Genomic DNA, 24451 nt, shown 5'->3' on the forward strand with positions numbered 1-24451 from the left:
TGGTTCATTAGATTTATGGGGAAACATGATTTTTTTTCCCATGATAATAATTAAACTACACAGGCTCTTTGTTTAGCGGTGTGCCGAGTGTGGGATAAGCAGTTTGGAAACGGTGAACTAAACATATGTTCCACATATTGATTATTCAGTTGAGGAATATATTGCAGGATGTACTTTTGTGTAATTCTATACCTTGATAGCCAAACTGGCAAAGAAAGTATCTGTACCTCTGGTCTGAGTGCAGATTTTAAGAAGAGAGCAGACGAAAACCAATCTGTTGCTTTTGGTATGTGCAATAGGCCAAATTATGTCCAGACAGTAGGTTTGAATATTGCTCCTGAATTGGACCACCAGACAGCTGATGACAAAAAGAAGAAGAAACAGACACGATTCCAGCCCATGCTGCAGCTGACTAGAGAAGGCTGACATCTAGTGTCACATCAATGGAACTTCTTTTAGATGAACTGCGGGACAGTCCAGTAAAGAATCATCCTCTGCTGGGACTAAAGCTGCTTCTGTGTGATCTGAGCTTACATTATATTAAAAAAAGCATTAATAAACAGTCAGGGTTCGATTCGTCGAAAACATGACCAGTGAAGCCTTGGGTAGTTCTTTGTACTGTTTAAAGTCGGCTGAATATAGTTAAACTGTGCTGAATTGTTTTTGATGGGGGGGTATTAATGTTCGGTAGTCCTTTTAAAGTTACTTAACCAGACCAGATGTTTATAACAAAGTCTTTAGAACATGCTGGGTTGTTGCACTATAAAAGCTTCTCCCGGTGAGGGGATGTGGGAGATGCAGGTGCGGAAACAAAATGACTAAACCTGATTTTACCTGGTGTGATAACAGCAACATTTCGCTGACATTACAGTGCACACTATAAAGCTAAGGCTCGATGTGATAAGTTCACCGACAACAAAAATGCGAATAAGCAACCATAAAATACGCTCTGTATCTTATGCTACTCTCTTCAGAATGACATTGCAAAGTGAACATCATATAAAGCTTTTACTGACCTGTGCCACCTAAACAAGGTTAAGGTTAGCCAAGTCTAAGCTGGTTCATTCGAGTCAACTAATAACAAAACAACGCTCACACTTTGCACAGCTAACGAGAAGTTTGCATATTAATATAATTGCTAAATATGCAAATTCAACAAACTGAACATTAAATCGACGAGTAACATATACACTTTATAATTGCTTTTCATTACTCACCAGAATGTCTGGGTTATGACTGATCAGAAGGAATAAACAATATGGGATATAAAAGTTTGTCAGGTGATCTTTTAGTCGTAGGCATGAGACCTATGTGAGATGTGTGAGATTTTACATTTCATCAGACTCAATATTATTCATTATTATTATTAATATTATATTTATGATATATTCAAGGTGAAGAATATGATTGACTATTATTTGACTTGATCAGGAAAAGATGGAAGAGACCAAACTAAAAGAAAAACACCACATGGAGGCAGCATGGGACACTGATAAAAAACTGACTAACCTCTCTCTCTCTCTCTCTGTGTCACACACACACACACACACACACACACACACACACACACACACACACACACACACACACACACACACACACACACACACACACACACACACACACACACACACACACACACACACACACAGGATTTTGGTGATGTCTCCAAATCAGATCATCAAATCAACGATAATACATATGTTTCTGTTATCTCTTTGTCTTTGTCAACAAACATGGAGGCCACATATTAACGCTGACCTATCCTGTGACTTACTAAAATCAAATCTATGGAAACTTCATTCTCTCTCATTCTCTCATTCCTTGTGTAACAAATGCAAGAAAGTTTAATTAGATATAATGATAATGATGATTAATATCCTACTTAATGCATTATTCAACGTTTATCTAATATTTAGAAGAAAACAACAACAACATAATACAAGTAATTTCTGCTTGAACCAAGACAGCAGTTTGTTTTCCTTTTTATTTATTATTCCGTTATATTCTTCACATTAGTTACATGAGGAAATTAATTTCTGCCATGATCAAAATAGCAATTAACTGCAATTTGAATTGATAAAACCCAACACAGAACAAAATAATTAGTTATATTCTGCTATTACTTCCTTGTCACTCCCTATGTTCTAATTATTTTCTTTTTTAGATGTAGCTTTACAAGTGTGTAGCACTGGACCCTATGAAATGAAGAGTAAGAAGGAAAAAGCTTCTGCTTCTTTCGTCTCACCTACCCTCGCCTGCTGCAGATGTCTGACTGACCTGTTGGGAGAGGCAGGACACACGCCCCCCCCCCCCCCCCCCCCCCCCCCCCTCCTCCCCCTCCCCCTCCTCCTCTTCCTCCTCCTCCTCTCGCTGGGCCAGCCATTAGGTATGAATTATGGTGCTGCTACCATCACAGCCAATTGTCTGGATGAAAAGCAGACTCTGCCTTGCTTACCAATGTGTGCTCGCCTGTGCCTGGACAACAGGTTCAGGATCATAGTTTCTGATCAGCACTGTGGTTCAGGTCAAAGCAGGTAAGCAAATGACATTTCACTTTATCAGGAAATGTAGGTTAGCGCAGAGCTGCGTAGTGGTGATTGGTCACAGCAGTGAGATTTCCAGGACATTTTAATTTCCACAAATCAATTGCATGATACTGAAAATACATTTCTAGTAATAAGTCCAGGTAAGTGTTGAGTGTCTTAAAGTAGGTTAGTGCATGCAGGTGATGTTCATCCTAGTTTTTGTTTTGTACTCTTTTCATAAGGCATCTAATTAAGCTATGTAACAAATCTGTGAAATCAATGTCTTCCTTATAGGGCAACTGGTGGATTTGTGGGGAGAGAAAGAAAGCGAGAGACAGTCAGAGGGAGAGGAGAGAGAGAGAGAGCATCACTTGATACCAGGAAAACTCCTACCGCTGTGTCACTGGGAGACCTGCGAGGAGATGTGACGGTGATGCAGAGACTGGACACAGAGGACACGGCACTGAACAGTACAGTAAGTGCTCCTGGACGATTATTGTTTTTGATTTTTATCTGGAGCTTGCACTGTAACTGACGTGAGGGGCTGCAGTGTTGCACGGGGCTAACTCTTGGACAGCTATATGCTTCTTCCAAAACCCCAGATAGAATAATTAAACCTTGCCGGGCAAATGCAGAGTTTTCACTTTACAAGACTTTTAGATAAAAACTGCTGGAAGACCTTTGCCCTTCACCAAAATGTGTTTTTTTTTGCATGCGGTGGTCAGTGTCTGCATCTGAGTTCCAGACTGAATTTTCCAATGTTCGTTGGTACATGTGCACTGATTGTTACACACACACGCACACGCACACACACACACACACACACACACACACACACACACACACACACACACACACACACACACACACACACACACACACACACACACACACACGTGACTTACTCATACTCATATAAGACAGCATGTGAAGCTTATCAGCTTTGCCACTTTGTGTCGCAGCAGTTTCCAGAGAAGCTCCATGTTGTACTTTCTCTTTTGTTTGTGTTCTGACAGCATCAGTTTGCCCGTCTTAAACAAACCAGGCATTTATTTGCCTGTTATGAGCTGAGAGCGTGGGACCAGATGGAGGCTGTTGATCTTGTTGTGGACAGACTATTACCTGGATCACAGCAAACACACGCAGACATGCACCCAAATGCCCACATGCATGCGTACACAAACACACAGGCATACATACATGCACGCGCGCACACTTTTCTGCTGCACTTAAAGATATTAAGGGGTCAGTCATGAAGAACTTGTTACAACTGCATACAAGGGTTTGTTGGAGAGGTCTGTTGACAAATTCATGATGTCCTATGTTTTAAAAAGCACAGTGTGCAGGTAAGTAGGAGTAAGAAGTAATCAAAAGCTCACACAGATTTGCATACAGGCGCTGATTGCATATGCTGAGCGAGATGCATAGTAAAGTAGTGCTGACCTGTAATGTTAATGATTAACCAAGCATCAACACTCAAACTACCACAGGTTTTTGCTAAGAGCCTGAGGCGACAGCTTGGTTACACGTCTAAGAGCTGATGTGTACATATGAGTACATATCTAGGAGGCATGTGCTCATAAAAATGCAAAATACAAAATCAGCGCAGCACAAGAAAAAATTCACATCTAATCAGTTTTGATTGTTTGGTACAACAACACAAATTTGAAAAGATCGGCATGATTGCGCACGGAATGTCAAATGAGAGAATATAAATGCACACTCACATATTCCTCTTCCTGTCCGCTCAGACCATTTCGCTGGTCTGTGTCACCTGTGTTCTCATGCAGCCGGCACAGTAGAGGCTTGTGGGTACCCTGAGAAGATGGTGGGACTGAGAAACTGCTCCACATGGGAACCGCTGCTACTCAAGGCCTCCTGCATCAAGTCTTGTGCCAACGGCTGCTCCCTGGGCATCACTGCTCACCTTACTTATGCCAACGCTGACATAGAGTCTGTGGAAGGTGAGTTAAAAGGGTGATTCCTTCTTAGAAAAGATAATGATCCCGGCAACTGTGTTTTTATCTGAATTGTATTTTGACACCACGTGAAATCAAATTAGAAAAATTAAGGCATTTATCAGATTGTTTTGAGTTGAAAGGAAAATAACTAGATACCCTGCAGTAAGCAACATATAGCAAGCTCAACATCATCTGACAGGCGGTAGTTTGTCATAAAAAGCTTTTGAAAGTTAGATGATTGAATCCAGTGATTATGCTGTATATGAAGTTTCAGCAGTTTCTAAACAGACAGAAAAGTATGAAAACCATTGTTTTGTGTGTGTGAATAACATTTTTGGTACATGCACATGTAGGCGTGTTTGTGTACCCTCTTGGAGAAAAGGAGGTTGTGGTGGGCTTCGAGGCTTCAATCGCGGGCCGACTGGTGGGTGTGGAGATACAGAGCCGAGGGAAGCTGAAGGACTGCTGTTTGGATTGCTGCCCTGGATCCGGTCTTGAAGGCCACTGTGGGAATGGCCAGGAGTGGGGCTGCTGTGGGAACTCCAGTCAGGACATTCAATGCACCAATGGTGAGGATACAGGACGGAGGAATGCAGAGAAGGCCAGAAAAATCTTGTAACGAGGTGGCCATATATTTATCTAGTATGATTTCAATGAGTTTGAACAATTAAGACATAAGCTATGCATTCATGTTGAGCACTGATATAACAAATTGCTTTCTGGGCTGCCCCCTTTCCCCTCAGCTTACTGACTAATAAATAAGTCTAACAGTTATTGAGCAGTAATCAGCATAATTAACTTATGCTAGCAGACATTAGTCATTGGTTCTCTGTTCTCCAGACACTTGCACTTTGCAGAACCCAGAGCAGATGAGGAGTATTTGAACAGGAATGAATGCCCAGTACTCTAGATACGTGTGAAATGACTCAGCTTTCAGCTTGGAAAATCAAAGCTGGTGAGACTTTTTGTACAAGTACAAGAATTCAGCTGAACAAATCAACCACAACTCCCTTTTCCTGGTTGTATTAATGTAGGCTGTTGTCTACTGCTGTGATGATCTGGTCTTGACATGTACAAAGACACGGTCAGTCCCTCCTCTGTCCTGTGTTCGTCTCCCTGAGGAGAGAAAGGAAGGACAAGGGAGGTAAATAGGTTTGGCTGCCTGCCTAATGATGATGAATTAGCACAAACATATATCAACTTGATGCTCATGGTATTTTATTGGAAACAGTGGGATCCTGTACAAGGAATACATTTGCAGCTTTTGCCTTGAGTTGGCTTTGCCTTATTTTTATTTCAACACAAAGCCTATTTGCTTCACTGTCTTTTAACAGTTGTTTAGTTATGTGAGTAACTTCTGTTTATCTTCAGGGCATCTCATCCTGGACGAAGACCTTGAGAGAACCACCTTCATCGTGGGCACAGGGGTCATCGGCCCCATGGATATAGTGTCCATTATCATAAGCACCACTCTCGAACTCCCCACATTAGAGAATGGAGCCATCCACATCATCTACCCCTCATTACTTACTCCAATTGTCACTGGCCAGATGACTGCAAGCAAGAGTGAAAATGGGGGGAAATTAGAAGACACCGGGTATTTATGTTACAGCTAAATATGGCAACACAATTTTACCTGACTCTGTTTATATCAATAAATGAGATGGCAGTCTACTGCTGTTTATTGTTATCCTAAGCAATTCGCATTGCTGTCCTCCTCAGAGCAACAAGCTGTTTTGGTGCCACCTCAGAAAAACAAGACCGGGTCCTGGACTCGGAGAAGCATTGTGCCCACACTATCTTCACCAGTCCAGCTGCCAACCTGGCACCTTATGCACTCAACTTCCAGCTGCTTGTCAGAGGGGCCTGTCTGCTGGCTGGTACTTCCTTGTCTTCTCCAATACATTTCATTCAGTGGTTCTTCTCTCAGCTATTACAGAAATATTGGAATAGTCATTACAAAGAATCTGTGTACAGAGAGGCCTTTAATCCAAATACTTCCAGAACACAAAATCCTAAGGAGGAATTAACCACCTAAAGGAATAGAAACAGCACACTCACATTAACCTGGGTGCCTGGTGTTTATAATTAAAAAATGAATAGAATATCTTATGAAAACGTATATTTGCTCTTCTTTTTCCTCAAATGATTTGCAGGCCTGGAGAGCCCCACTCATGCTCTGAGGGCAGACGCAGACCCCAGCGCCCAAAGTGCCTCTGCCACCTACATCACCTTGGCACAGGAGCATCCATATGACAGACACATAGAGATCATTCTGCACCTCAGTGGTGAGCAATGGCAAATTGTCCCCGAAAAACAAATGGTTGGACTTTCTCTTTGTGTCTGTTCACTCTTATTCTGAAACACTTTCACAGAACCTCACAGCCCGCTGGTCATTTTGGAGAGAGGCAGAGTCTCCTTCGGCCAGTATGAACAGCAGATCTGCTCCCGTCGCGATTTCATTCGCTGCACCCGCAAAGATTCAGAACCGGAGAGGAAGGTGGAGGGTTTCCAGTTGTTTCACATCTCATGCCTTTATCTAGATCTGTCCGGATTCTGTTAACTAAGTACAAGTGTGCTAAAGGCTGCCATACTTGTGTTCCACCTGCAGCTGGAGTTTGTGAGGAAGCGGCACCACAAGGACATTCTGAGCAACCCGGTCTTGATGCTCAACTTCTGTCCTGACTTGCTGTGTGAACCTCTGGAGCTGCACAAAGCCACCAGAGAGCTACTGTTCCTCGTAGATCGCAGCGGGAGCATGAGTGGCACCAACATCCATCGCGTAAAGGTGAGCTGCAGCCGGGACAAAAGCATACAAATAAACCATGAGTTCAGTTTTTAGATGTAGGTGCGTAGATTGATCTGTCTCCATCTCGTCTATCCCTTCTTGTTTCCACAGGAAGCCATGGTGGTCGCACTGAAGAGTCTCCCTTCTGGCACCATGCTCAACATCGTGGGCTTCGGCACCACCATCAAGCCTCTGTTCACCTCTAGCAAGCTGTGCACCGATGTAAGCTTTACACAATCACCCATAGCTCAGAGTGGAGAATAATCTGAGCCTGTTTTTTTTTTTTGCAGGGTTTTCAGTGAATTGAATTGTATATTATGTAAATGCAAAATTCTTACTTACGTGTGAGTTACAGTATTTGCGGTTAAAGTAAATACGTGGAGCATTAGGATCAGGTTACACTGATGGCAGATGTTTTTCAACCAATGTTGGACTATGTGTTCTATTGTGTCCAGTCTCTAATCAGGCGATAGGTCAGTTCCTTGGGTTGCCTTAGTAGCAGAGTATCAGGTTTTATCCAGACCAGGTACCGCAAGAACAAACAGTCTTTGCACATACTCCTCACCATATGGTGACCTTTCACGCGCTTTAACTAAGGCAGGAGATGTCGCTCCATCTCCTCTCCCATCAGGCATGTTTGTCCACAGTGTGATTTGCTGCAGTTTTAAGGCAGGGGCTAATGTGCTTGTGTTTGCTCTCTCTTTGCTACCCTCACTCAAAGTAATTGGGGCGTCTGATATCAAACGGTGAATTTATCTTGACAACATACAGTAGGCGATGTTTGCACAGGCGACACCACGCAGTTGGACAGGTGTTGTTTTCTGATGCTTGCCTCTCCCACCGTTACTGTGGCTCTGATTGCATCTCCACTCTTCCTGTTTCTGAATGCACACAGGTCACTCTCATGCAGGCATACGAATATGTCCAAAGGATGAGAGCTGACATGCGGGGCACCAACCTCCTGGGGGCACTGTCCTGGGTGTACCAGCAGCCCATGCAGCGCTCATATCCTCGCCAGATCTTCATCATCACAGATGGATCCATTGGGAACGTAGCCAAAGTGCTGGAGTTGGTCCGCAGAAACACATGTGCTGGCAGGTATGAATCCCCAATACTTAACTGTGTATTCGATATTTAATCCATGGAAAAATGTATGTGTGATGAACGGCACAGGGAGCTTTGAGGATGGTGCCATCGAAACATAAAATGGACATTAATTCCAACAACTAGTTGAATGTAATGGGACATTAAATCACTGGGGGTGACAGGGAAGCAGAGAGGGATGGAGTACACTGAATGCGGACAGAATGAGGTGATGAATATGACAGAGACATAATGTGGGGGAGGAAAGGGAAGAGGACAGAGACACAGAGACACGCAAACAGCGATCTTGAAGAACTGAGAGCAAAGTGCCGTGGAAAAAAGAGAAGAACAGGCTGAGGTATTTTTCTGCCACACCCAGTAATCCCGCTAAGTGCCTTCCTCTGCAGTAGTAGTCACGCCCCTCTGGTTTTCCCCTGGCCTTCATCAGTACACAAACTCCATTTATCCTTCATTAGTATTCTCCTGTTGGACTGACTTTTTCCACCATATCTTGGCCGTCCTGCAAACTGTGCAACTGTTGGTTGCCTCTTTATTCTCTTGTGATGTTCTAATTTCAATGAATGTTAATTACGTTGCAGTCAAACTACAGTCTACATCCAGCAAAGGCACGAATTTTCTGGTCGTTTTTTTCTCTCCTCAAAATCATATTGTACTTACAGTATCTAAACATCCAGACAGTGTCCGTTTGCAACACTCCGTCTTTTCAAATATTCTGTCCTCTTCTCTTTTCAAACTCTCAATTTTGCCAAATGGCTTGTGAAACAGTTCAGTCTGTTTCACTACTTCATAATTTCTCTTTCCTGAGACATAAGGAAGCCTCTGCATGCCATTGGGGTTTCACAACCGGGTGCCTACGTCTGAGTTCCAACCTCACAAATCCATGAAAATGAAAGATGCTTCCTGAGAAGTGCAGGCACTGGGTGTGTGTGAAAAAATAATATATCACCTCTGCAGATGCTTTGGTGTGGGCCTGGGTCCTCGAGCCTGCAGGAGACTCCTGCAGGGCGTTGCCAAATTAACAGGAGGGATTACAGAGCTCCTGGATGACGAGGAGAGACTCCAGCCCAAGGTCAGCAGTACTGCAACATTGTCACCTGCTGGAGAAAATGTGAATTACATAACAATTATTGGCATTATCCTTATTCTGAGAGCTAAAAACATAAAGCCATGATACAGTACACTTGCCTTCTATCACATCACATGCCATTAGCAGTAGAAAAATAACTAAGTAGTTGTTGAGTTATCCTACTGTATATGTTTATATGATATATACTGTATGTGTGTCTCATGACCTACAGGAGTGGGCCAACCTGTAGGTTGGAAACCACTGAACTAAACTACTTAACTGAATATAAAGTAGTTTAAACATTTACAACAATATGAGCCACTAGGGCCAATTCCTTACTTTGACCTTTGACACTTTTGGTACTTTACTGTACTTAATTGAAGATTCTGATTATCCCCTCGACCCATTGTCCCATAGTCATTAGAGAAAAAACTAACTGTAAAGTGTTCAGGTAAAATTACTATTCTCATTGTCCCTCCTCAGTTAATCAAGTCCCTGAAAAAGGCCTTTGAACCGGTACTGACTGACGTACGGATCGACTGGTACCTGCCAGAAAACATGGAGGCTCTTCTTTCACCCAATGAAATCCCTCCGCTCTACACTGGCAATCGCCTCATTGGATATTGCACCCTGTATGATATGACAAATTTCAAAACAAAAAAGACAGAGGTATACATCTCTACATTTGAAATACGCTTGTATGTACGTGTGACGCCGCATAGGCAAAGGCATTTTTTTAATTTCACTGTCATATTTTGCAGACTCATGGACGGGGCTATAAAGGTGTACATCGTGGCTCTGCTGGTTCTGTTTTTGACCAATCAAATGATGAGCTTTCACCTCCCCCCACCTCCGAACTAATGCCTGTGGTGACAAGTGCAGATGGAACCGACTTGGAGGAGGCACTGAGGGAGATCTCCAGAGAAATCTCCTCTGAATTCTCCTGTGCCAAAGACACAGACCCTGGCACCAGCCCAGGTCAGTCACTCAACATACATACATTTGGTCAGGTTCGCCCATCGTGGTTAACAGCTGGCATTTGTTGCCTCCAGGTGCGGAGCAAGACTGGTCCAGTGATGTGAGGAGGAGGATCCAGAAGAGCTCTTACATCCAGGAGCAGTATGTCCTCACCCGCTGCTCCCTCAGTAGTGAGCGGAGCCTGCAGACGCAGTCCCACTCACACATACACGCCTCGTCCAACTCTGACTCAGCAGGCGGGATGTTGCTGCCCGACCCCCAGTCCTGTGGTTCCGTGCTGGATACTGGGTCTTTACCCCAAGGCCTTGAGAAGATGCCCCCTCCAGAACAGAGATCATCCTTGTCCCGCTGGGCGGACCCTGCATGGCAACAAAACCTCTCAGCAGAAACCCCGGATAATGGGGCAAAAAAGGCAAGATTCTTTTGTAACAACTTCACCTAAAAGCATTTCTCTGTAGTCGAGCAACATAATGTATGTCATGAACAGTTGTCTACACAAGCGCTTAAAAAATAGTTTGATGGGATCTATCAGTCTTCTAATGTTTTCTTTCTCTGCCTACTGCTTTGTCACCAATTTCGCTAATAAAACTGGGAGAATTCTGTTGCAGAAAATGAAAGATGCCAATATATCCACCAACACAAGACAGCAGTATACATTGACTTGTTGTGTTTTGAAAAAGGGGTGAAACGTCTTACTTTTTTTCTCTTACTTGACAGAGTATTGTTGAAAGGTGTTTTAGAAAAGAAAGGACATCCTAACCAGATGTTATACAAATACACACATTGGAACAGTACAAACAGACAACCCTAACATAGTTACATTTTAGACATATGTTGCTGCAAAGAAAAATAAAATAGGAGTCCTACTTTTTGTGTTACACAACCAGAATGGGCGCCTTGATGGAGGTGAGGAGTCTCGTAAGAGACAAAAGGCTCTGGCACGTTCAACCATGGCAGCACGGAGTTTCTCGTCCCCGCAGGGCGAGTTGGAGATGCATCGTTTGAGGAGAGCTCTGGAGAGGGTCTCCTTCGACCAAGCGCTGGGAGGGAGGCTGGACGAAAGTGACGGGGAAACGAAGCCCCCGCCACGAGGGGCACTGTCCCACAGAAGCCTCACTGACTCCAGTAAGACACTACTAAGAAAACCGGGATTGTGCATCAAATATCTACCCCTCACTTTCTCACTCTGACCCACAGATGGTCTTCTGTTCCCCGCCTCTCCTATGGACTGGGACAACTTCACAGATCCAGAGTACCTCTTCACTGCCGTCCAGCCAGAGGATCCCCCTCCAGGTCAGTGCCGCTCGCTCATTCACGGCCTGCTCAGCGGCAGGCCAGTGTCCTGGGAGGTCAGTGTTGACCTGGGGCACCTCTGGACCCCTGAGGGCGAGGGGACACCAGGGACTGAAGGATGTGGAGGAGAGGGGGAGGAAGGAAGAGGAGAGGAACCATGGGAGGATATCATTCACCAGCTGACTGCTCGCTCAGTTATAAGAGACTTTGAGAAAATGGCGGAGAAGGAGACCGACGTTGGACACGGTGAGGTTTTGCTGATGATATATCATACTGACTGATCCATCTCCTAACCATTATAAAGGCTGTCTATCTTTCAATGTTGTTGTTGTATTTGTGGCTCCTTAGGTTCTGCTAAGCGATACCGTATGAAGGCTATCCAGACCAGTAGGCATTGTAACATCATCTGTATGTACACAGCCTTCACTACCACTGATAGCAACCCCAACAGAGGCATGCAAGACAGCATCGACGTCAAAAACACAGGTGTGTAACCAACTCCCAAATAAAGACAGAAATGTTATTTTATATATTTTAAGGGGCACGTAACCCCAATTTGAAACAATAGATCTTAGTTTGCTTGTCACGAGTAATATTTTATTTTATATAAGGCACAGGTAAATCTATATAGACCATTTACCTAATGTCATTCTGTATTTGTGGTCCGTGTGTGCAGGGGTGTATTTGGGGAGCAGGGGTTCCCAGTCAGGTAGTCGTAGGCAGCGAGCCTATTCTATAGGTTTGGGCCGACGGCGTACCAGTAGAGACAGTGAGGAGATGGAGGACACCTGGAACTCTGCAGGTAAACAGACTGAATTATACCACCAGCCCGTTTCTGCTGTCAAGACTTTAGGTCATCAACCATCTTTGTATCTCTCAGACAGAGATGACACTCCTGCCTCACCATGTAGCCTTACATCCTGGGACTCTAGTAAGTATTACTGTCGACTCGCTCGGTGAGAACACTCCTCTGCAGCGTAGTCCAAAGGTTAGAGGCGTCCTACCAGAAAGCCCGTTCAAACTCAAGCCGAGTCTGTATGGAAGGAGAAAGGGAAGAATTACTCTCCCTTGACACATCAGTATTCCCTGTGGTAGCTCTTAAAGGATCAGTTCACCAAAATTATAAAAAAAATATTATATATATATATATATATATATATATATATATATATATATATATATATATATATATATATATATTTTACAATGTGAGCACACTGGGGGAGGTTGGATTGTGGTGCTCACAGAATTTGAAAAATGCCATTTGAAAACTTATAAGTCTTTCCCAAAACATTTCCCCTGTAAAACATTTCTTAATGTTTTTGTTTTGTAATTTCAGTGCACTGAGCCTTTAAAACCCAGCAGGAAACATCACTTCACAACTGTTCTGCTGAAACAATACCGGTTAATGTTTTATTCCACGCTGCTGTCTTAGGTGTAGGGGGTTGTGCCAACTCTGCGACAGCTCCAGCAATCGCTGGCGCCCCATGCACTCGCTCACAGCGATCTATAGAGAGCAAGTCTATGGAGAGCTTCTTTGGCACCAGGTAAAGAAAACATTCAAATTAAATGAAACTGTTATTAGAGAAAAATTACTTATGTTAAAATTGACTCGTTTTAATGTTTGTTTGTTTTTAGAATGTTCTCATTGGCATGTATTTATTTTAACCTTTTTTGAGTGATACACCTTCAGTTTGGGCACCAATGTTTTTGTGGCTTTGAATGATTATACTACTATAGCGCTAAACTTCCTTCATGGCAGTGTTTGTGTTTAGGTTACCTTGGAGTGGCGCATATTATGTCCAATTCAAATGTAGATATTTTTTACATGTTCCAGGTTTCAACTGGGCAGACTCAGGTCCTCCATTTCATCAGGAAAGCAGATTCCTCTCAAGTCCCACTGTTTATCTGCAGAGACTGAGACACAAGCTGAAACTGAAGCTCCAGACTACCTGCCCCTGGTGAGCTGCGCAAACAATCACAATATATGCACAACACACAAGCATGCAAACGTATTACCTAATGTCCACGTGTTCTCTAACCAGGTGCGTCTGCAGCTGGCATCAGGAGCTTTCCTGCTGACAGAGATCTACTCCGACTGTGTCCAGATCCCCCTGGACCGCCTAAAAAGGGCTTCACCCTACAGCCTCCACCGCCGCAGCCTCAGCCCACCTTTCCGTTGTATATCTCCCAGTGCTCCATCTTTATCCACCTCTGCCAAGCCTCTGGGTGCATCCTCTAGTCACCACATTGCCTCTTCTACGACCTCCTGCATCCTAGCCAAACAAAGTGCACCTCCTTTCCACCACACTCCGGACGACACTCCCCTGATGCTGGAACCAAGGCTTCGCCGAAGACACCTGTCTGACCGAGAACCGGTCACCTCACACCCTGACCTCCCCGGCTTCGAAGAGGACTCCCTGGAGCCATCTCCTGGCCTCTGCCAGAGCCAGAGGTACGGCCAGGCAGATAGTGGTCGCGGATCAGAGACAGATGTGTGTGAAGGCTCTTCAGTAGATCCAGCCGACCTCCAGGGGAGCTGCCCATTGGCTCTAGAGGACCTGGAGGGCTCGAGCTGGGCCACAGCCGTGGCTCTAGCATGGCTTGAGCACCGCTGTGCCGGCTACTTCATGGAGTGGGAGCTGCTAGCAGCAAAGGCAGACTTCTGGCTGCGTTGTCAGGAGCTGCCTGAGGGAATGGATCTGGCAGGCCTGAAGGGAGCGGCCAGACAGCTGTTCCTGCTGCTCCGCCACTGGGACGAGAACATTAAACTGAATATGCTGTGTTATAACCCCAACAACATGTGAGAATCATCTCTGAGAAAACTGAGCCAAATCTACTAATCTGCAAATATTTGTTACCTGCTACTCTAGAGGCAACACCTTTTAATGGAAAAGCAAATCTTGTATTTTAAGTGCAGGCGCAGCTAAAACCATAACCCAGTGCCAAGTTCATTTTAATATTCAGTTGCACATAAACATTTTTACTGATATGACAATTTATAAAAATGTAACAAGACATTGACCAAGTGGCCTTTTGTTATAAATAAGCTTTATGCAATCACTAGAATGCCTTGACCACCTGAATGGGCTTTTTATAGTCTAAGTTGTAGCTTCCTGTCAGTATGTTATTACTTCACAAAACACCCAGTCACAATCAGACTGTAAGGTGGAAATGATTTTGATTATGAAGGTGATTATTTGATGAACTAATGAAATATTACTTTAAATGATGGACTTCCTTGTTGGCAAATAAAATAATTTTAGCCAATTTTTTGTAGTGTGTAACAAAACCCCGTGTTAAAATTGAAGAAACAAACAGCATCAGGGTCAAGTGGCATCTCTCTTTAATATAAAATGTTACAACTTTGCTGTTTCAGTCTACTGCTAACTTTTCACATTAAATCTACTTCTGTGCTGGGATGAATGTCATGTAACAAATCAAACAAACAGCTTTGGCTGTCTTCACTTTAGTTTGACACATTTATGTAAAGCTTTGTACTAAGTTTTAGGTCAATGGGATATAAATTACACTCTTCTACATACTGCTTTATTAAAACAATGTGCCAGTTTATTTGTGCCACATTAAACGACTTTGGATAATAACAGAATATCGAACGAGAAATAATTATCGAACGAGAAAGGGCCAGTTAAATAATGGGCGGACTGCAGCTTTAACTCACTAAGTAGAAATATAGCTTATGTAATAAATTCTTTCCAAACACTATAACATTCAGAATTTCCTCCTACCACTGTACTCCACTCTACTAATTATGCATTTGAAAATGAAACCTGAGAATCCATGTTTTCTTTCTCTTTTCATCGCTTCAACTGCAATAGGATGACTACATCCCATTTCATCATATAGGCGATTGTCTGCAGACATGCACCCTCACACTCACTTCCTTCACTTTCAGCAGTGAGCTGAGATGAGAAGCATCACATGGCTCCTTTTATTCTCATACAATCAGTCTACCCCAGTGACCTCCCTCTGTACCGGTGGTGTGGGGATCAAAGAGAGGAAGAGGATGAAGGGCTGTCGGAAGCTGATGTGACCGTATTCGAAGTCCGGTCCGATTAGGCTGTGGCTCACTGACGTTTGTCCTTGGCAGGTGTTTGTTGTGCTCCGGCTGGGGCTGACCGCAGGGGCGGAGCCAGCCACAGACAGAGGAGGATGATGAGGTGGCAGACGTGGAGCGCCGCCGAGCTGCCGTTAGTTGAGGGGTACGTGTTCCATGAAAGCTCAATCAGACCCAGGATCAAAACCCTTGACACAAGAACAAAACGATATACAGCCTTAACATGCTGAATGCTCAAAACTTGTTGAAAGGGGAACTTTTGCATGGGTATTAAGGTTTCCTCCTACCTGAGCAGATGGGCCAGCTTCTCAACTCCACCACTCCAGAGCAGGTAAGGCAGGGTGTGAAAGTACCAGACGTAGAACTGGTAGTGCAACGAACGACTGAAGCACATGCCAATGAAGTTAGAGGTGAACAAAATCAGCACTATCTGTGCTTGTTTGTTAAGCTCCGACACAAAAAGCCAGTGAAAAACAGGAAGATCATTCATTTATGTTTCAACCAATTAACTAGTAATAGTGTTTTATTAAAATGGAACAGAAGGATATGATCCACTGTGTTCTCCTGAGGAGGGATTTTCCTCTTGCCAGGGTCCTTCAGGAGTTCGAAGATGCTTACTCCAGGCCTGTTCAGACAGAAAATTAGTATTTTCTAAATATATGGAAACCCAGCATCAGAATTCCATGACATCAAATACTGGCACATATGTAACCCCATATTTTATTCCAGCTCATCTGTATTTACAGGACTAACAGTTAACTTGGCACAGTGAAAGTCTGTCTGACCTCTTCCACCGGCGGAAGACGAAGAGCAGCAGGGTGAGCAGGTGCGCAGCCAGAAGGAGAAAGTGTAAGTAGCGATTCAAGAAGAGCCATTCTGGCAGGAAGCGCCAGTTGACTGTCCACTTGAACATGAACTGACGGCCAAGATCAAAAGCCCGGCTCACATAACCAATGGGATTGTCCAGGAGGAAAGGGAGGCCCAGGAAAAGCTGTGATATCAAGACGGATTAATTAAGTGATGATGTTCATGGCATTAAACATAAAAATATATTTAGGTATGCTAGTTAAATGCAACCAAATGTTTTGCTATAGGGGAGATTTACCTGTATTCCTGCGCACAGAGAAAGTTTTGGGATTGTCCTGATCAGACCAAACTCCGACAGGAGGAGGAAAAGTAGCCCCGGGGCAAAAAGAAGCACGTTCATTTTCACAGACACTGCTAAACTGTCAGAAAGAGAAGAAGATTGATTCACAAGTTCACATTCACAGTTTCAAATGTGTACATATTACTCTTGATTAGAAAAAGGAGACATTACATTAAAAGCTGCATGAAAGAGTGCACACTTGCCTGTAGAGGCCACAGCCCAGGGTCCAGTGTCCATCCATGAAGAGGTTGACAGCTGCAAACAGCAGCATCATGGCCACCGGGTCATTGAAGAGACGCAGCACAAAGATGGAGTGGATCCTGTAGGAGGCACAACACACAAAAAAGAACACATAGGGAGGCACCTGGAGGGAGAAAGGAACAAATATGATCAAACAAAGAACAAAGATAAAGTAACATGGTGTTGTAAAACCACTAGCTACATTAGCATCAATAACATCATAATTCAACTTAGTGGTGTATTGAGTCATAATGTTGCAGGATAAATGTGTTTTTGTCACACAACCACGGGCTGACCTTCTTGGTGCGGTGGTAGATCCTGAATACGAGCAGCAGTGTGACGAGGTAGAAAACAGCAAAGATGTACTGAGCCAGGCGAATGTTCACGCCGTGGCTGGTGATGTAATACAGAGCAGTGAAGATGTAAACAAAGCCAGCCGGGTACCTGCAACAACAAGGTGCCACTGTTTATCTCAGAGTCGTGGTCCCAAATAATTATATCCGACCACAGGATGGAGCATCTACAGCACTGAAGACGTATGAAACTTACACCAGGGGACCTGTGTCTCCTTTCAGCTGCGTGTAGTCGTAGGTGCCATTGATAACACCCTCCACTTCATCCATGTACGCCTTCCAGTCGATCTCAGTGTCTGGAAGAAGATAAATTGGTGCCCATGAATGATGAAGAAGATTTCCCAATTATTTATTATTTATTTATTTTATACTTATTGTTCCATAATTGAATTTGTCAACCAAGGATTCAGATTTTCTGGTAAGTTTCTGCTACATAAATAATTGAAATGACCAATCAGCTATCATTTACTTTGGTCCATCAATTCTATTAAATCACGAGCATGCGCAGTAGTGCTGTCAAGGATTAGCTGATGCTAATAATATCAAACGTTCACTGGCTCCTGCTTCTCCACTATTGACATTTGCTTTTTTCTTTTGTTTTAAATAATTGTGAATTGAAAATCTTAGGTTTTGGACAGTTGGTATGACAAACCAAGAAGAAAAAAAGATTAGAAAAATTCTACTTGTCATTTTCCCTACTATTTTCGAACACTTAACAGAATCAACCGTTCATTAAAAATAGAAAGATTAACTAATGATATATTTGTTACTGACAATTATTGTTGAAGCCCTGCGTTGAAAAAAGAAGACGGCATGTCGAAAACAGGCAATGACACAAATGTCATACTCGCGTTTAAATCTAACGTTCGCAGTAGTCACATGGAGAATTAACATGCCACTACAAGTTTAAAATTAAGTCATTAAAACAATTTATTTACCTGCTTTGAGTTTTAAAACTAGCAGTGAAGGCCGTGTATCACCGGGACAGGGCAGACGACAGTATATGGTCATGCAAGGACAGTAAACTCCCGTTGACAGTTGGCATTTGAAGTCAGACGCTAAGCTAACGCTAGCTACTTAGCGTTCAGACACGTTCGGGGCAGCGACGAAACACCGTAGCATGCTAGCTAGCTGCGTAGCTTTACTTACATGCTACTTTGTGTATGACCCACACGTTGATCCCGATCTCCAGGAACCACAACACAGACAAGACCAGCAGCGTGTATTCCGTCTTGAACAGGACCAAATGTTTGCCCTGCCACAGCGAGTGAAGCTTCGCCCACAACGGGGACGCGGAGCCGGGAGACTTTCTCCGCACACCTCCTGCCATGTCGGCGGCGGAACAGGCGACGATGTGGAGAAACGCCGCGCGGCGCATGCGCGGACTTTGTCATGTGACGCTACGTTCTCATCTCGTACGTCACGTTAATGGAGAACACGGTTCAATCGAATACGAGAAGTTGAGACGTTCCTTTTCTCTCTGACAGGTAACAACAAAACAGACTTATTATTCCTCGTACCTGATATGAAGACATGCATATATGTATGGTTTTAGACATGAGTTATTGCTGCTCACGTGGTTAGCTAACATCAGTTTAAGAAAAACATTCAGAGGTCACTGCTAGTGCTGCCCTAGCAACGTTAGCTGGCTGGCAGCTAACGTTAGCTCACCAAGATTTGAAATAAAATTCATCTCATTTAATGAGAAAATAATGATAATAGACCGCTTGCACATTTGACCCATTTTTAAAATATCACCATCACTGACTCAAAGCTGGGATCTGTTGATTTTAACAAACGTCAAATGCCAAATTCTAACAGGCTAGTTAAGTTTGCTGTGTTCAAATGGAGTTGACTGTCACAGTGATCAGCTGTAGCCGGTGTCCCACGTTTCAATGTCTTTCTTTCACACTCACATTTGTGGTTTAGTGTTGCAGTTGAACCCGCGTGCAATAAACCCTTTGACTTGTACATGACCAACCAACCTCTCCATTTGTTTTCATCACAAACGTCAAGCAAGCCTTGATTTCAAAGAACCGAGAGTTGGAGCAGCAGACCTGCAGTTTCCTGGCAGTTTGTTTCAGATGTGTGGACCATACAAAGTGAACGCTGCCTCTCCGTGTTTAGTTCTGACACTGGGGACAGAGAAGCAGACCAGTCCCAGACGATCTGAGAGGTCTCTGGGTGGTTCACTGCAAAGTAGAAGATCGGAAATGTTCTGTGGCCCTAAATCATTCAGTGCTCTGTAAACCAACAATAGTATTTTGAAATCAATTCTTTGACAGACAGGAGACAGCGTTCTGAATTAGCTGCAGCTGTCTGATTGACTTTTTAGGGAGACCTGTGAGGACACTGTTACAGTTGTCGAGCCTGCTGAAGATGAATGCATGCAGATATAAGAGATATAAGTCCTTTAACCCTTGATATATTCTTTAGGTGATCGTAGGCTGACTTGTTTTAATGTGGCTGTTGAAGGTCAGGTCTGAGTCCACGATTACACATCGATTTCTAACTTGTTTTTTTGTTTTTTTAACATTACCATTTGAAACTGGGTGCGAACTTTTAATCTTAAATCCTTCTAGTTTTCGTTAAGTGCATCCCACTACGATCGAGTTGCCGAGCCTAATAACCATTCCACTCACGTGTATGTATCCATTTTGAAGCATTGTGATCCACCTGGTGTCTTCTGAATTATATTTCCATAGTTTTTAATTTGTAACTGGCATTGGAACGTTGATCTCCAAAATGTATTGACAGGTACATATTGCAGTATATCCTCCTGGCCCTCCATCGTTGGCGTTTCTCTTAATCATCTTTGACGTAAGCAGGCTACACTGAACATATCATGTCACTAGCAGATACAGCAGAGCGTAGCTATCAACGGCTTTGTGACTGGTTGAAAAGGCAGACTCAGCTAGCCTCCCTTCAATTTTTTTTTTACTCATACAAAATTCTACCTGACAACAGCGATGAACTTAATTCTGATTGGTTTGTTTTTGTCCCACCAAGGGAGGCAAAGCCGTCCTTTGATCATGATAGATCAAACTGCCTCCCATGCCTCCCCTGACTCAGCCGCAACTGTATTTTACTGTTCATTTTAAAATTGATTGATGATGACCAATTAGAAGCAGTATGGACTGCATGTGTACAAAGCACATGAACATGCTCATTTTTGTTATAATAAATGCAAAGGAGGGAAACTCTATGCCTCATTATAGCAAAAAAACAAAACAATGAAGAGTTTATATAGGCTGTTTCACAACACAGTTACAGTTCACAACAGTGAATGGTGACAGTTGACTTATTGATATTCTTAAATGTCATTGTGCAGGTCTGCTCCTGTGGCAGTGACAGGAGACCCAGAGACGATGGAGGGATTTTCTGTGGGGGTTCCAGAGGCGGTGTGTCTTGGCGCCAGCCTCGCCCTCTCAGGCATCTGCTACTATCTGTACAGGAAGAGCCGGACGACCGTGGATAAACTTGATGTCAGTTGTGTGTATAATGAACATAACTTTACATTACTTTATATTTTGCAATTTCATACTTTTCTGTTTTTTCATTCTTTCTAAACCATAGGCAGGGATGGTATTAGTTGTGAAACCATGGAAACAGTTTTCAGCTGTGACATAGTTCTTGAAATTCTCTTTAGGAAGATCAGCACTCGGCAAGTGTCACAAAGTGGATAGAGTTTTTACATTTTTTTTAATTTGTAGAGGACTGAAGAAGTATTCTGCCAAATATGTTAAGGGGAAAAAAAACTATGTTCTATGGGACAGGAACCCCAAAACTGTTTACTCTGCGCTATGTGTAATACATACAATCTGTGTCTTGTGTTGTCAGGATGCTCCACATTTCACTGTAGATGGGAAACTCAAAGACATCTTGAAAGTAACTCCAGGAGCATGTCTGCAGTATGCTGTCATTGAAGGTAACTGGGGTCTCGATGTTTCTTATTTATTGATCCATATTTGTTTACTGAAAGAAATGTTTTACTAATTATTTACTTTTTGTGCTCGTATATGTAGGTGCTGTGCAGCCAGTGGGCGAGCCGCTTACGAGTCACTTTCAAAAAGAAATTGCCGGCGTGCTGCAGAAATTCATGTTGACACAACAAAGGCTGGTTTGGAATGGCCTTTCAAGCACCTGGTGAGCACAGTGTGAAGAAGGTTTTTTTTCCCTGTATAATTTCTACATGCAGACTCACAGCAGGATCTTCTAATCCTCAAAACTCACAGGTTTTTAAATTCCTCAACCCGGTTTGTAATGCAGGATCAATACAGACAGCAGTCTCAAGATTAGTCAAATGATGTCGTTTGATTTTCTCAGAATTTTTTGGATTCTACACATTAGGGCAGTTAGGATTCTGAAAACAAGACTGAAACTGTGACACTAATGTCCACAATCTTGAATCACGATACAGGACGACAGAAGCACGATACCCCAACCTGCTGCTACCTCTTCCACATTTCAATTGTTGAATGAAAATTTCATTCAACAATTGAAAATAAAACAAAATAATTCATATTTTTTTTGTCTTCCAACTGCATCTGTCACATTACTATTTCCGTCCAATCATGACCAAGGATAATAATAATAAGGATAATAACAATAAAAAAACCCAAGTAGAAACCGAACCGTGAATTCAGAGAGTCGTTAAACTACTTACTACAGATGAGGCATATCCAGAATCCTCTCCATCATGAGATGTGTTGTCCCTTCCGCTACCTGTTGCAGGACAGACAGTGAGCGAGTCCTGCACCAGAGAGTGAACACAGTGCCCTTTGTGTTAGTGGGATCGGATGAGACCGCAGTTAAGGTCCTGTGCCCTCTGCAAGCCTCCGGAGTGCACACGGAGATCACCCACGAGAAGTTTCACCAGGTCAATTACGGCTTTGGAGACATTGTGGGACAATACCTCAGTGGGGAGAAAATCAAAGGGCAACTGGAGACAGAGGAAATGCTCAAGGTCAGTTATTAGATGTAATATACCAACATTGTTGGTTCCTATAGCTCAGTGATTAATTCATAATGATTTGAGAAAGGATAATTTTTTTGCTCACCTTTTTTTTTCTCTTTTCCCAGGTGGGTGCAACTCTCACAGGTGTAGGTGAGTTGATACTGGACACAGATGGCGTCCTGAATCTTCGACCCCCTTCTAATAGTGCACAGTACTTCTTGAGCATCACTGACTTTGACAGCCTGCGGCGAGATCAAGAGAGCGTGGCTGTTTGGTGGAGAGCGCTGACCATTGCCTCTGCTTTGGCCGGGGCGTCGGTCCTCCTCTGGGTCGGTCGACGCTACTACTGCCACCTAAAAGTTCGGTGGGAGCAGGAGCAGGAGAGGAGGGAATTTGAGAGGATGCAGGCTGAAGCTCCCCGAGCGCCTGCTGCAGCACCGGGCCCCGAGGGCCTTCAAGATGCGGCGGAAGGTCGCGCAGAGAACGCCTGCGTGATTTGCCTCTATCGGCCACGTAACTGTATTCTGCTGGACTGTGGGCATGTGTGCTGCTGCCACACCTGCTACCAGGCCCTTCCACGCCGCCAGTGCCCCATTTGTAGACAGAATATCAGCAGAGTGGTGCCGCTTTTTCACGTCTGAGGCACCCGTGGGACCATATAACCTCAGTGGAACTGTACCATACAAACTGTACCAGCTTTACACCTGAGAAGTCTAAACTGCTGCACTGACAGCAGCTACAAAAGGGCAAATGACTGATCTCTTTATCGTCTAGAATAAAGAACATACTGTATGTACAGTACTGATGAACTGTGAATCATGAGGATATTTTGCAAAGGCTTTTTTCACTACCACATTTCACTGAAGTACTTTTCCCTGAAAAAAAAACAGGATAATGAGGTAAATGCAAAAAAAAAATGTAAATTAGTGCAATAGAAATGTTTATTTTCCTACTGGTTTACGTGCCTTATTCTGGTAATTTATGACTGATGCTGTGTCAGAGTGATTGCAATGTATGTATCTGGATAACTCCAGTCTGGTCGCTTTTGTTTCAGCCAGTTTCAGTTATATTTTTGAGTTACAGGAAGTTGCTGAATCAATAGTTACATTCAGGGCCAAGACAGAGCTTGAGTGTTAATGTATGATTAATGCACTACAGGTGAGTGAGAGTGTGTATAATGTTTGTGGGAAAAAAATCAGTAAATCAGTGGAATCATTTGTGTAGTGTATTTGACTTAGAGATGCTTAAAAGGGAACTCCGCCAATTAATACATCAAAGTCTTTTACAAGTCCAGGGGAGTATTAAAACCACATTTATTAAAAAAGAGGAGAAAATCAGTCTGGCTTTAGAGGAAGTTATATGATAACTGTCATCAAGTGATGTCTCTTGAGTTTATAAAACGACAAAACGACGTTTGAAAATGAAAAAAGCTGGGATTGTAATTTACTTCATTATTTTGTGTGTTTGCAGGAATAAAACTGTTCACCATGTAGCAGCAAGTTTTGCTTCTCTAATGTAGAGATTCAGTTTGTAAAGTTAACCCACTGTTGACTGATGGCGACGTAGCTTTTATGGCGTTGATGATAAGGATGTCGGCTGTGAAGCAGCTAGAATCAGGTACAACTCCAACTGAAATCAAACAAATCTCTTATATTGAATCTCTTCTAATATTTATAGGGTCAATTCACTACATGTAAACTGATGAATATGTAACTTTTTTATACTTTGATATTTAAAATCAACAGTCGATCCTGAAGATTTTTTTGCGAGTTGTGATTCAGAAGCTTCTTCTGAATATCAAACTGAAAATGCTTGGGTGTTTTATTTTTAAATTCAAATTCTTCTTACTCTCCACTCCAATCTGTTTTTTTTAACGGGACTCCAGGTAGCATTTGTTGATGAACTTAGCCAAGAGCTTCACATACTTTTTCCCAAATGATGAATTATTTACTGTATAA

The 24451-nt window shown here is 43.1% G+C and overlaps 3 protein-coding genes and 2 long non-coding RNA genes across 11 annotated transcripts; 2 read left to right on the top strand and 3 right to left on the bottom strand.

The window, feature by feature from the left end:
• Nucleotides 1-4353: 4353 nt before the first annotated feature.
• On the top strand, nt 4354-15138 carry vwa5b2 (von Willebrand factor A domain containing 5B2). Its single transcript, XM_035634012.2, has 21 exons — nt 4354-4492; nt 4843-5058; nt 5861-6086; nt 6212-6369; nt 6646-6777; nt 6865-6989; nt 7101-7277; nt 7389-7499; nt 8173-8375; nt 9336-9450; nt 9931-10116; nt 10209-10425; nt 10500-10837; nt 11313-11550; nt 11623-11964; nt 12067-12204; nt 12395-12520; nt 12599-12649; nt 13154-13265; nt 13556-13679; nt 13764-15138. Exons 1-21 carry the CDS (start codon nt 4354-4356, stop codon nt 14523-14525), a joined length of 4236 nt encoding a protein of 1411 aa, XP_035489905.1. The 3' UTR covers nt 14526-15138.
• LOC118310763 lies at nt 4356-10636 on the bottom strand. The gene is made up of 6 exons (XR_004793839.2): nt 10448-10636; nt 9994-10077; nt 9328-9478; nt 7084-7282; nt 4857-5605; nt 4356-4483 (listed from the first exon to the last, which is right to left on the bottom strand). It is a non-coding gene; the product is annotated as an uncharacterized LOC118310763 (long non-coding RNA).
• On the bottom strand, nt 11420-13906 carry LOC118310761. Of its 2 annotated transcripts, XR_004793837.2 has the most exons (5): nt 13738-13906; nt 13121-13635; nt 12623-12751; nt 12359-12514; nt 11420-11829 (listed from the first exon to the last, which is right to left on the bottom strand). It is a non-coding gene; the product is annotated as an uncharacterized LOC118310761 (long non-coding RNA). The 2 variants fall into 2 exon arrangements; XR_004793836.2 differs by lacking the exon at nt 11420-11829 and having other exon boundaries at nt 12221-12514.
• alg3 (ALG3 alpha-1,3- mannosyltransferase) lies at nt 15048-20317 on the bottom strand. 3 transcript variants are annotated; one of them, XM_035634018.2, is made up of 9 exons: nt 20179-20317; nt 17733-17832; nt 17480-17627; nt 17147-17307; nt 16902-17022; nt 16582-16787; nt 16345-16421; nt 16084-16228; nt 15048-15984 (listed from the first exon to the last, which is right to left on the bottom strand). In XM_035634018.2, the coding sequence occupies exons 2-9, from the start codon at nt 17804-17806 to the stop codon at nt 15807-15809; spliced, it is 1110 nt and encodes a 369-aa protein (XP_035489911.2). In that variant the 5' UTR covers nt 17807-17832; nt 20179-20317; the 3' UTR covers nt 15048-15806. The 3 variants fall into 3 exon arrangements, with proteins under 3 accessions (XP_035489911.2, XP_035489909.2, XP_035489910.2); XM_035634016.2 differs by lacking the exon at nt 20179-20317 and adding an exon at nt 18686-18944; XM_035634017.2 differs by lacking the exon at nt 20179-20317 and adding an exon at nt 18475-18562.
• Nucleotides 18905-23985, top strand: mul1a (mitochondrial E3 ubiquitin protein ligase 1a). 4 transcript variants are annotated; one of them, XM_035634020.2, is made up of 6 exons: nt 18905-19023; nt 20868-21021; nt 21377-21464; nt 21562-21682; nt 22271-22502; nt 22619-23985. In XM_035634020.2, exons 2-6 carry the CDS (start codon nt 20905-20907, stop codon nt 23132-23134), a joined length of 1074 nt encoding a protein of 357 aa, XP_035489913.1. In that variant the 5' UTR covers nt 18905-19023; nt 20868-20904; the 3' UTR covers nt 23135-23985. The 4 variants fall into 4 exon arrangements, with proteins under 4 accessions (XP_035489913.1, XP_035489915.1, XP_035489914.1 ...); XM_035634022.2 differs by lacking the exon at nt 18905-19023 and adding an exon at nt 20161-20356; XM_035634021.2 differs by lacking the exon at nt 18905-19023 and adding an exon at nt 20638-20681.
• Nucleotides 23986-24451: the final 466 nt, after the last annotated feature.

This window comes from Scophthalmus maximus, chromosome 5 (genome assembly GCF_022379125.1).
Source record: "Scophthalmus maximus strain ysfricsl-2021 chromosome 5, ASM2237912v1, whole genome shotgun sequence".
Taxonomy (NCBI): domain Eukaryota; kingdom Metazoa; phylum Chordata; class Actinopteri; order Pleuronectiformes; family Scophthalmidae; genus Scophthalmus; species Scophthalmus maximus.

Excerpts from the sequence above, each read along its gene's own strand:
- alg3 (XM_035634016.2), bottom strand. The coding sequence starts at position 18,914 with ATGCGCCGCGCGGCGTTTCTCCACATCGTCGCCTGTTCCGCCGCCGAC. Across the intron at positions 16,788-16,901 it reads CTCTGTGCGCAGGAATACAG|CTTTTCCTGGGCCTCCCTTT; the intron begins GTAAATCTCCCC and ends TTGATATCACAG. Across the intron at positions 16,422-16,581 it reads GTCTTCCGCCGGTGGAAGAG|GCCTGGAGTAAGCATCTTCG; the intron begins GTCAGACAGACT and ends CTGTCTGAACAG.
- mul1a (XM_035634019.2), top strand. The coding sequence starts at position 20,854 with ATGTCATTGTGCAGGTCTGCTCCTGTGGCAGTGACAGGAGACCCAGAG. Across the intron at positions 21,683-22,270 it reads AATGGCCTTTCAAGCACCTG|GACAGACAGTGAGCGAGTCC; the intron begins GTGAGCACAGTG and ends TACCTGTTGCAG. Across the intron at positions 22,503-22,618 it reads AGACAGAGGAAATGCTCAAG|GTGGGTGCAACTCTCACAGG; the intron begins GTCAGTTATTAG and ends CTCTTTTCCCAG.
- vwa5b2 (XM_035634012.2), top strand. The coding sequence starts at position 4,354 with ATGGTGGGACTGAGAAACTGCTCCACATGGGAACCGCTGCTACTCAAG. Across the intron at positions 6,087-6,211 it reads GGGAAATTAGAAGACACCGG|AGCAACAAGCTGTTTTGGTG; the intron begins GTATTTATGTTA and ends TGTCCTCCTCAG. Across the intron at positions 7,500-8,172 it reads CTAGCAAGCTGTGCACCGAT|GTCACTCTCATGCAGGCATA; the intron begins GTAAGCTTTACA and ends GAATGCACACAG.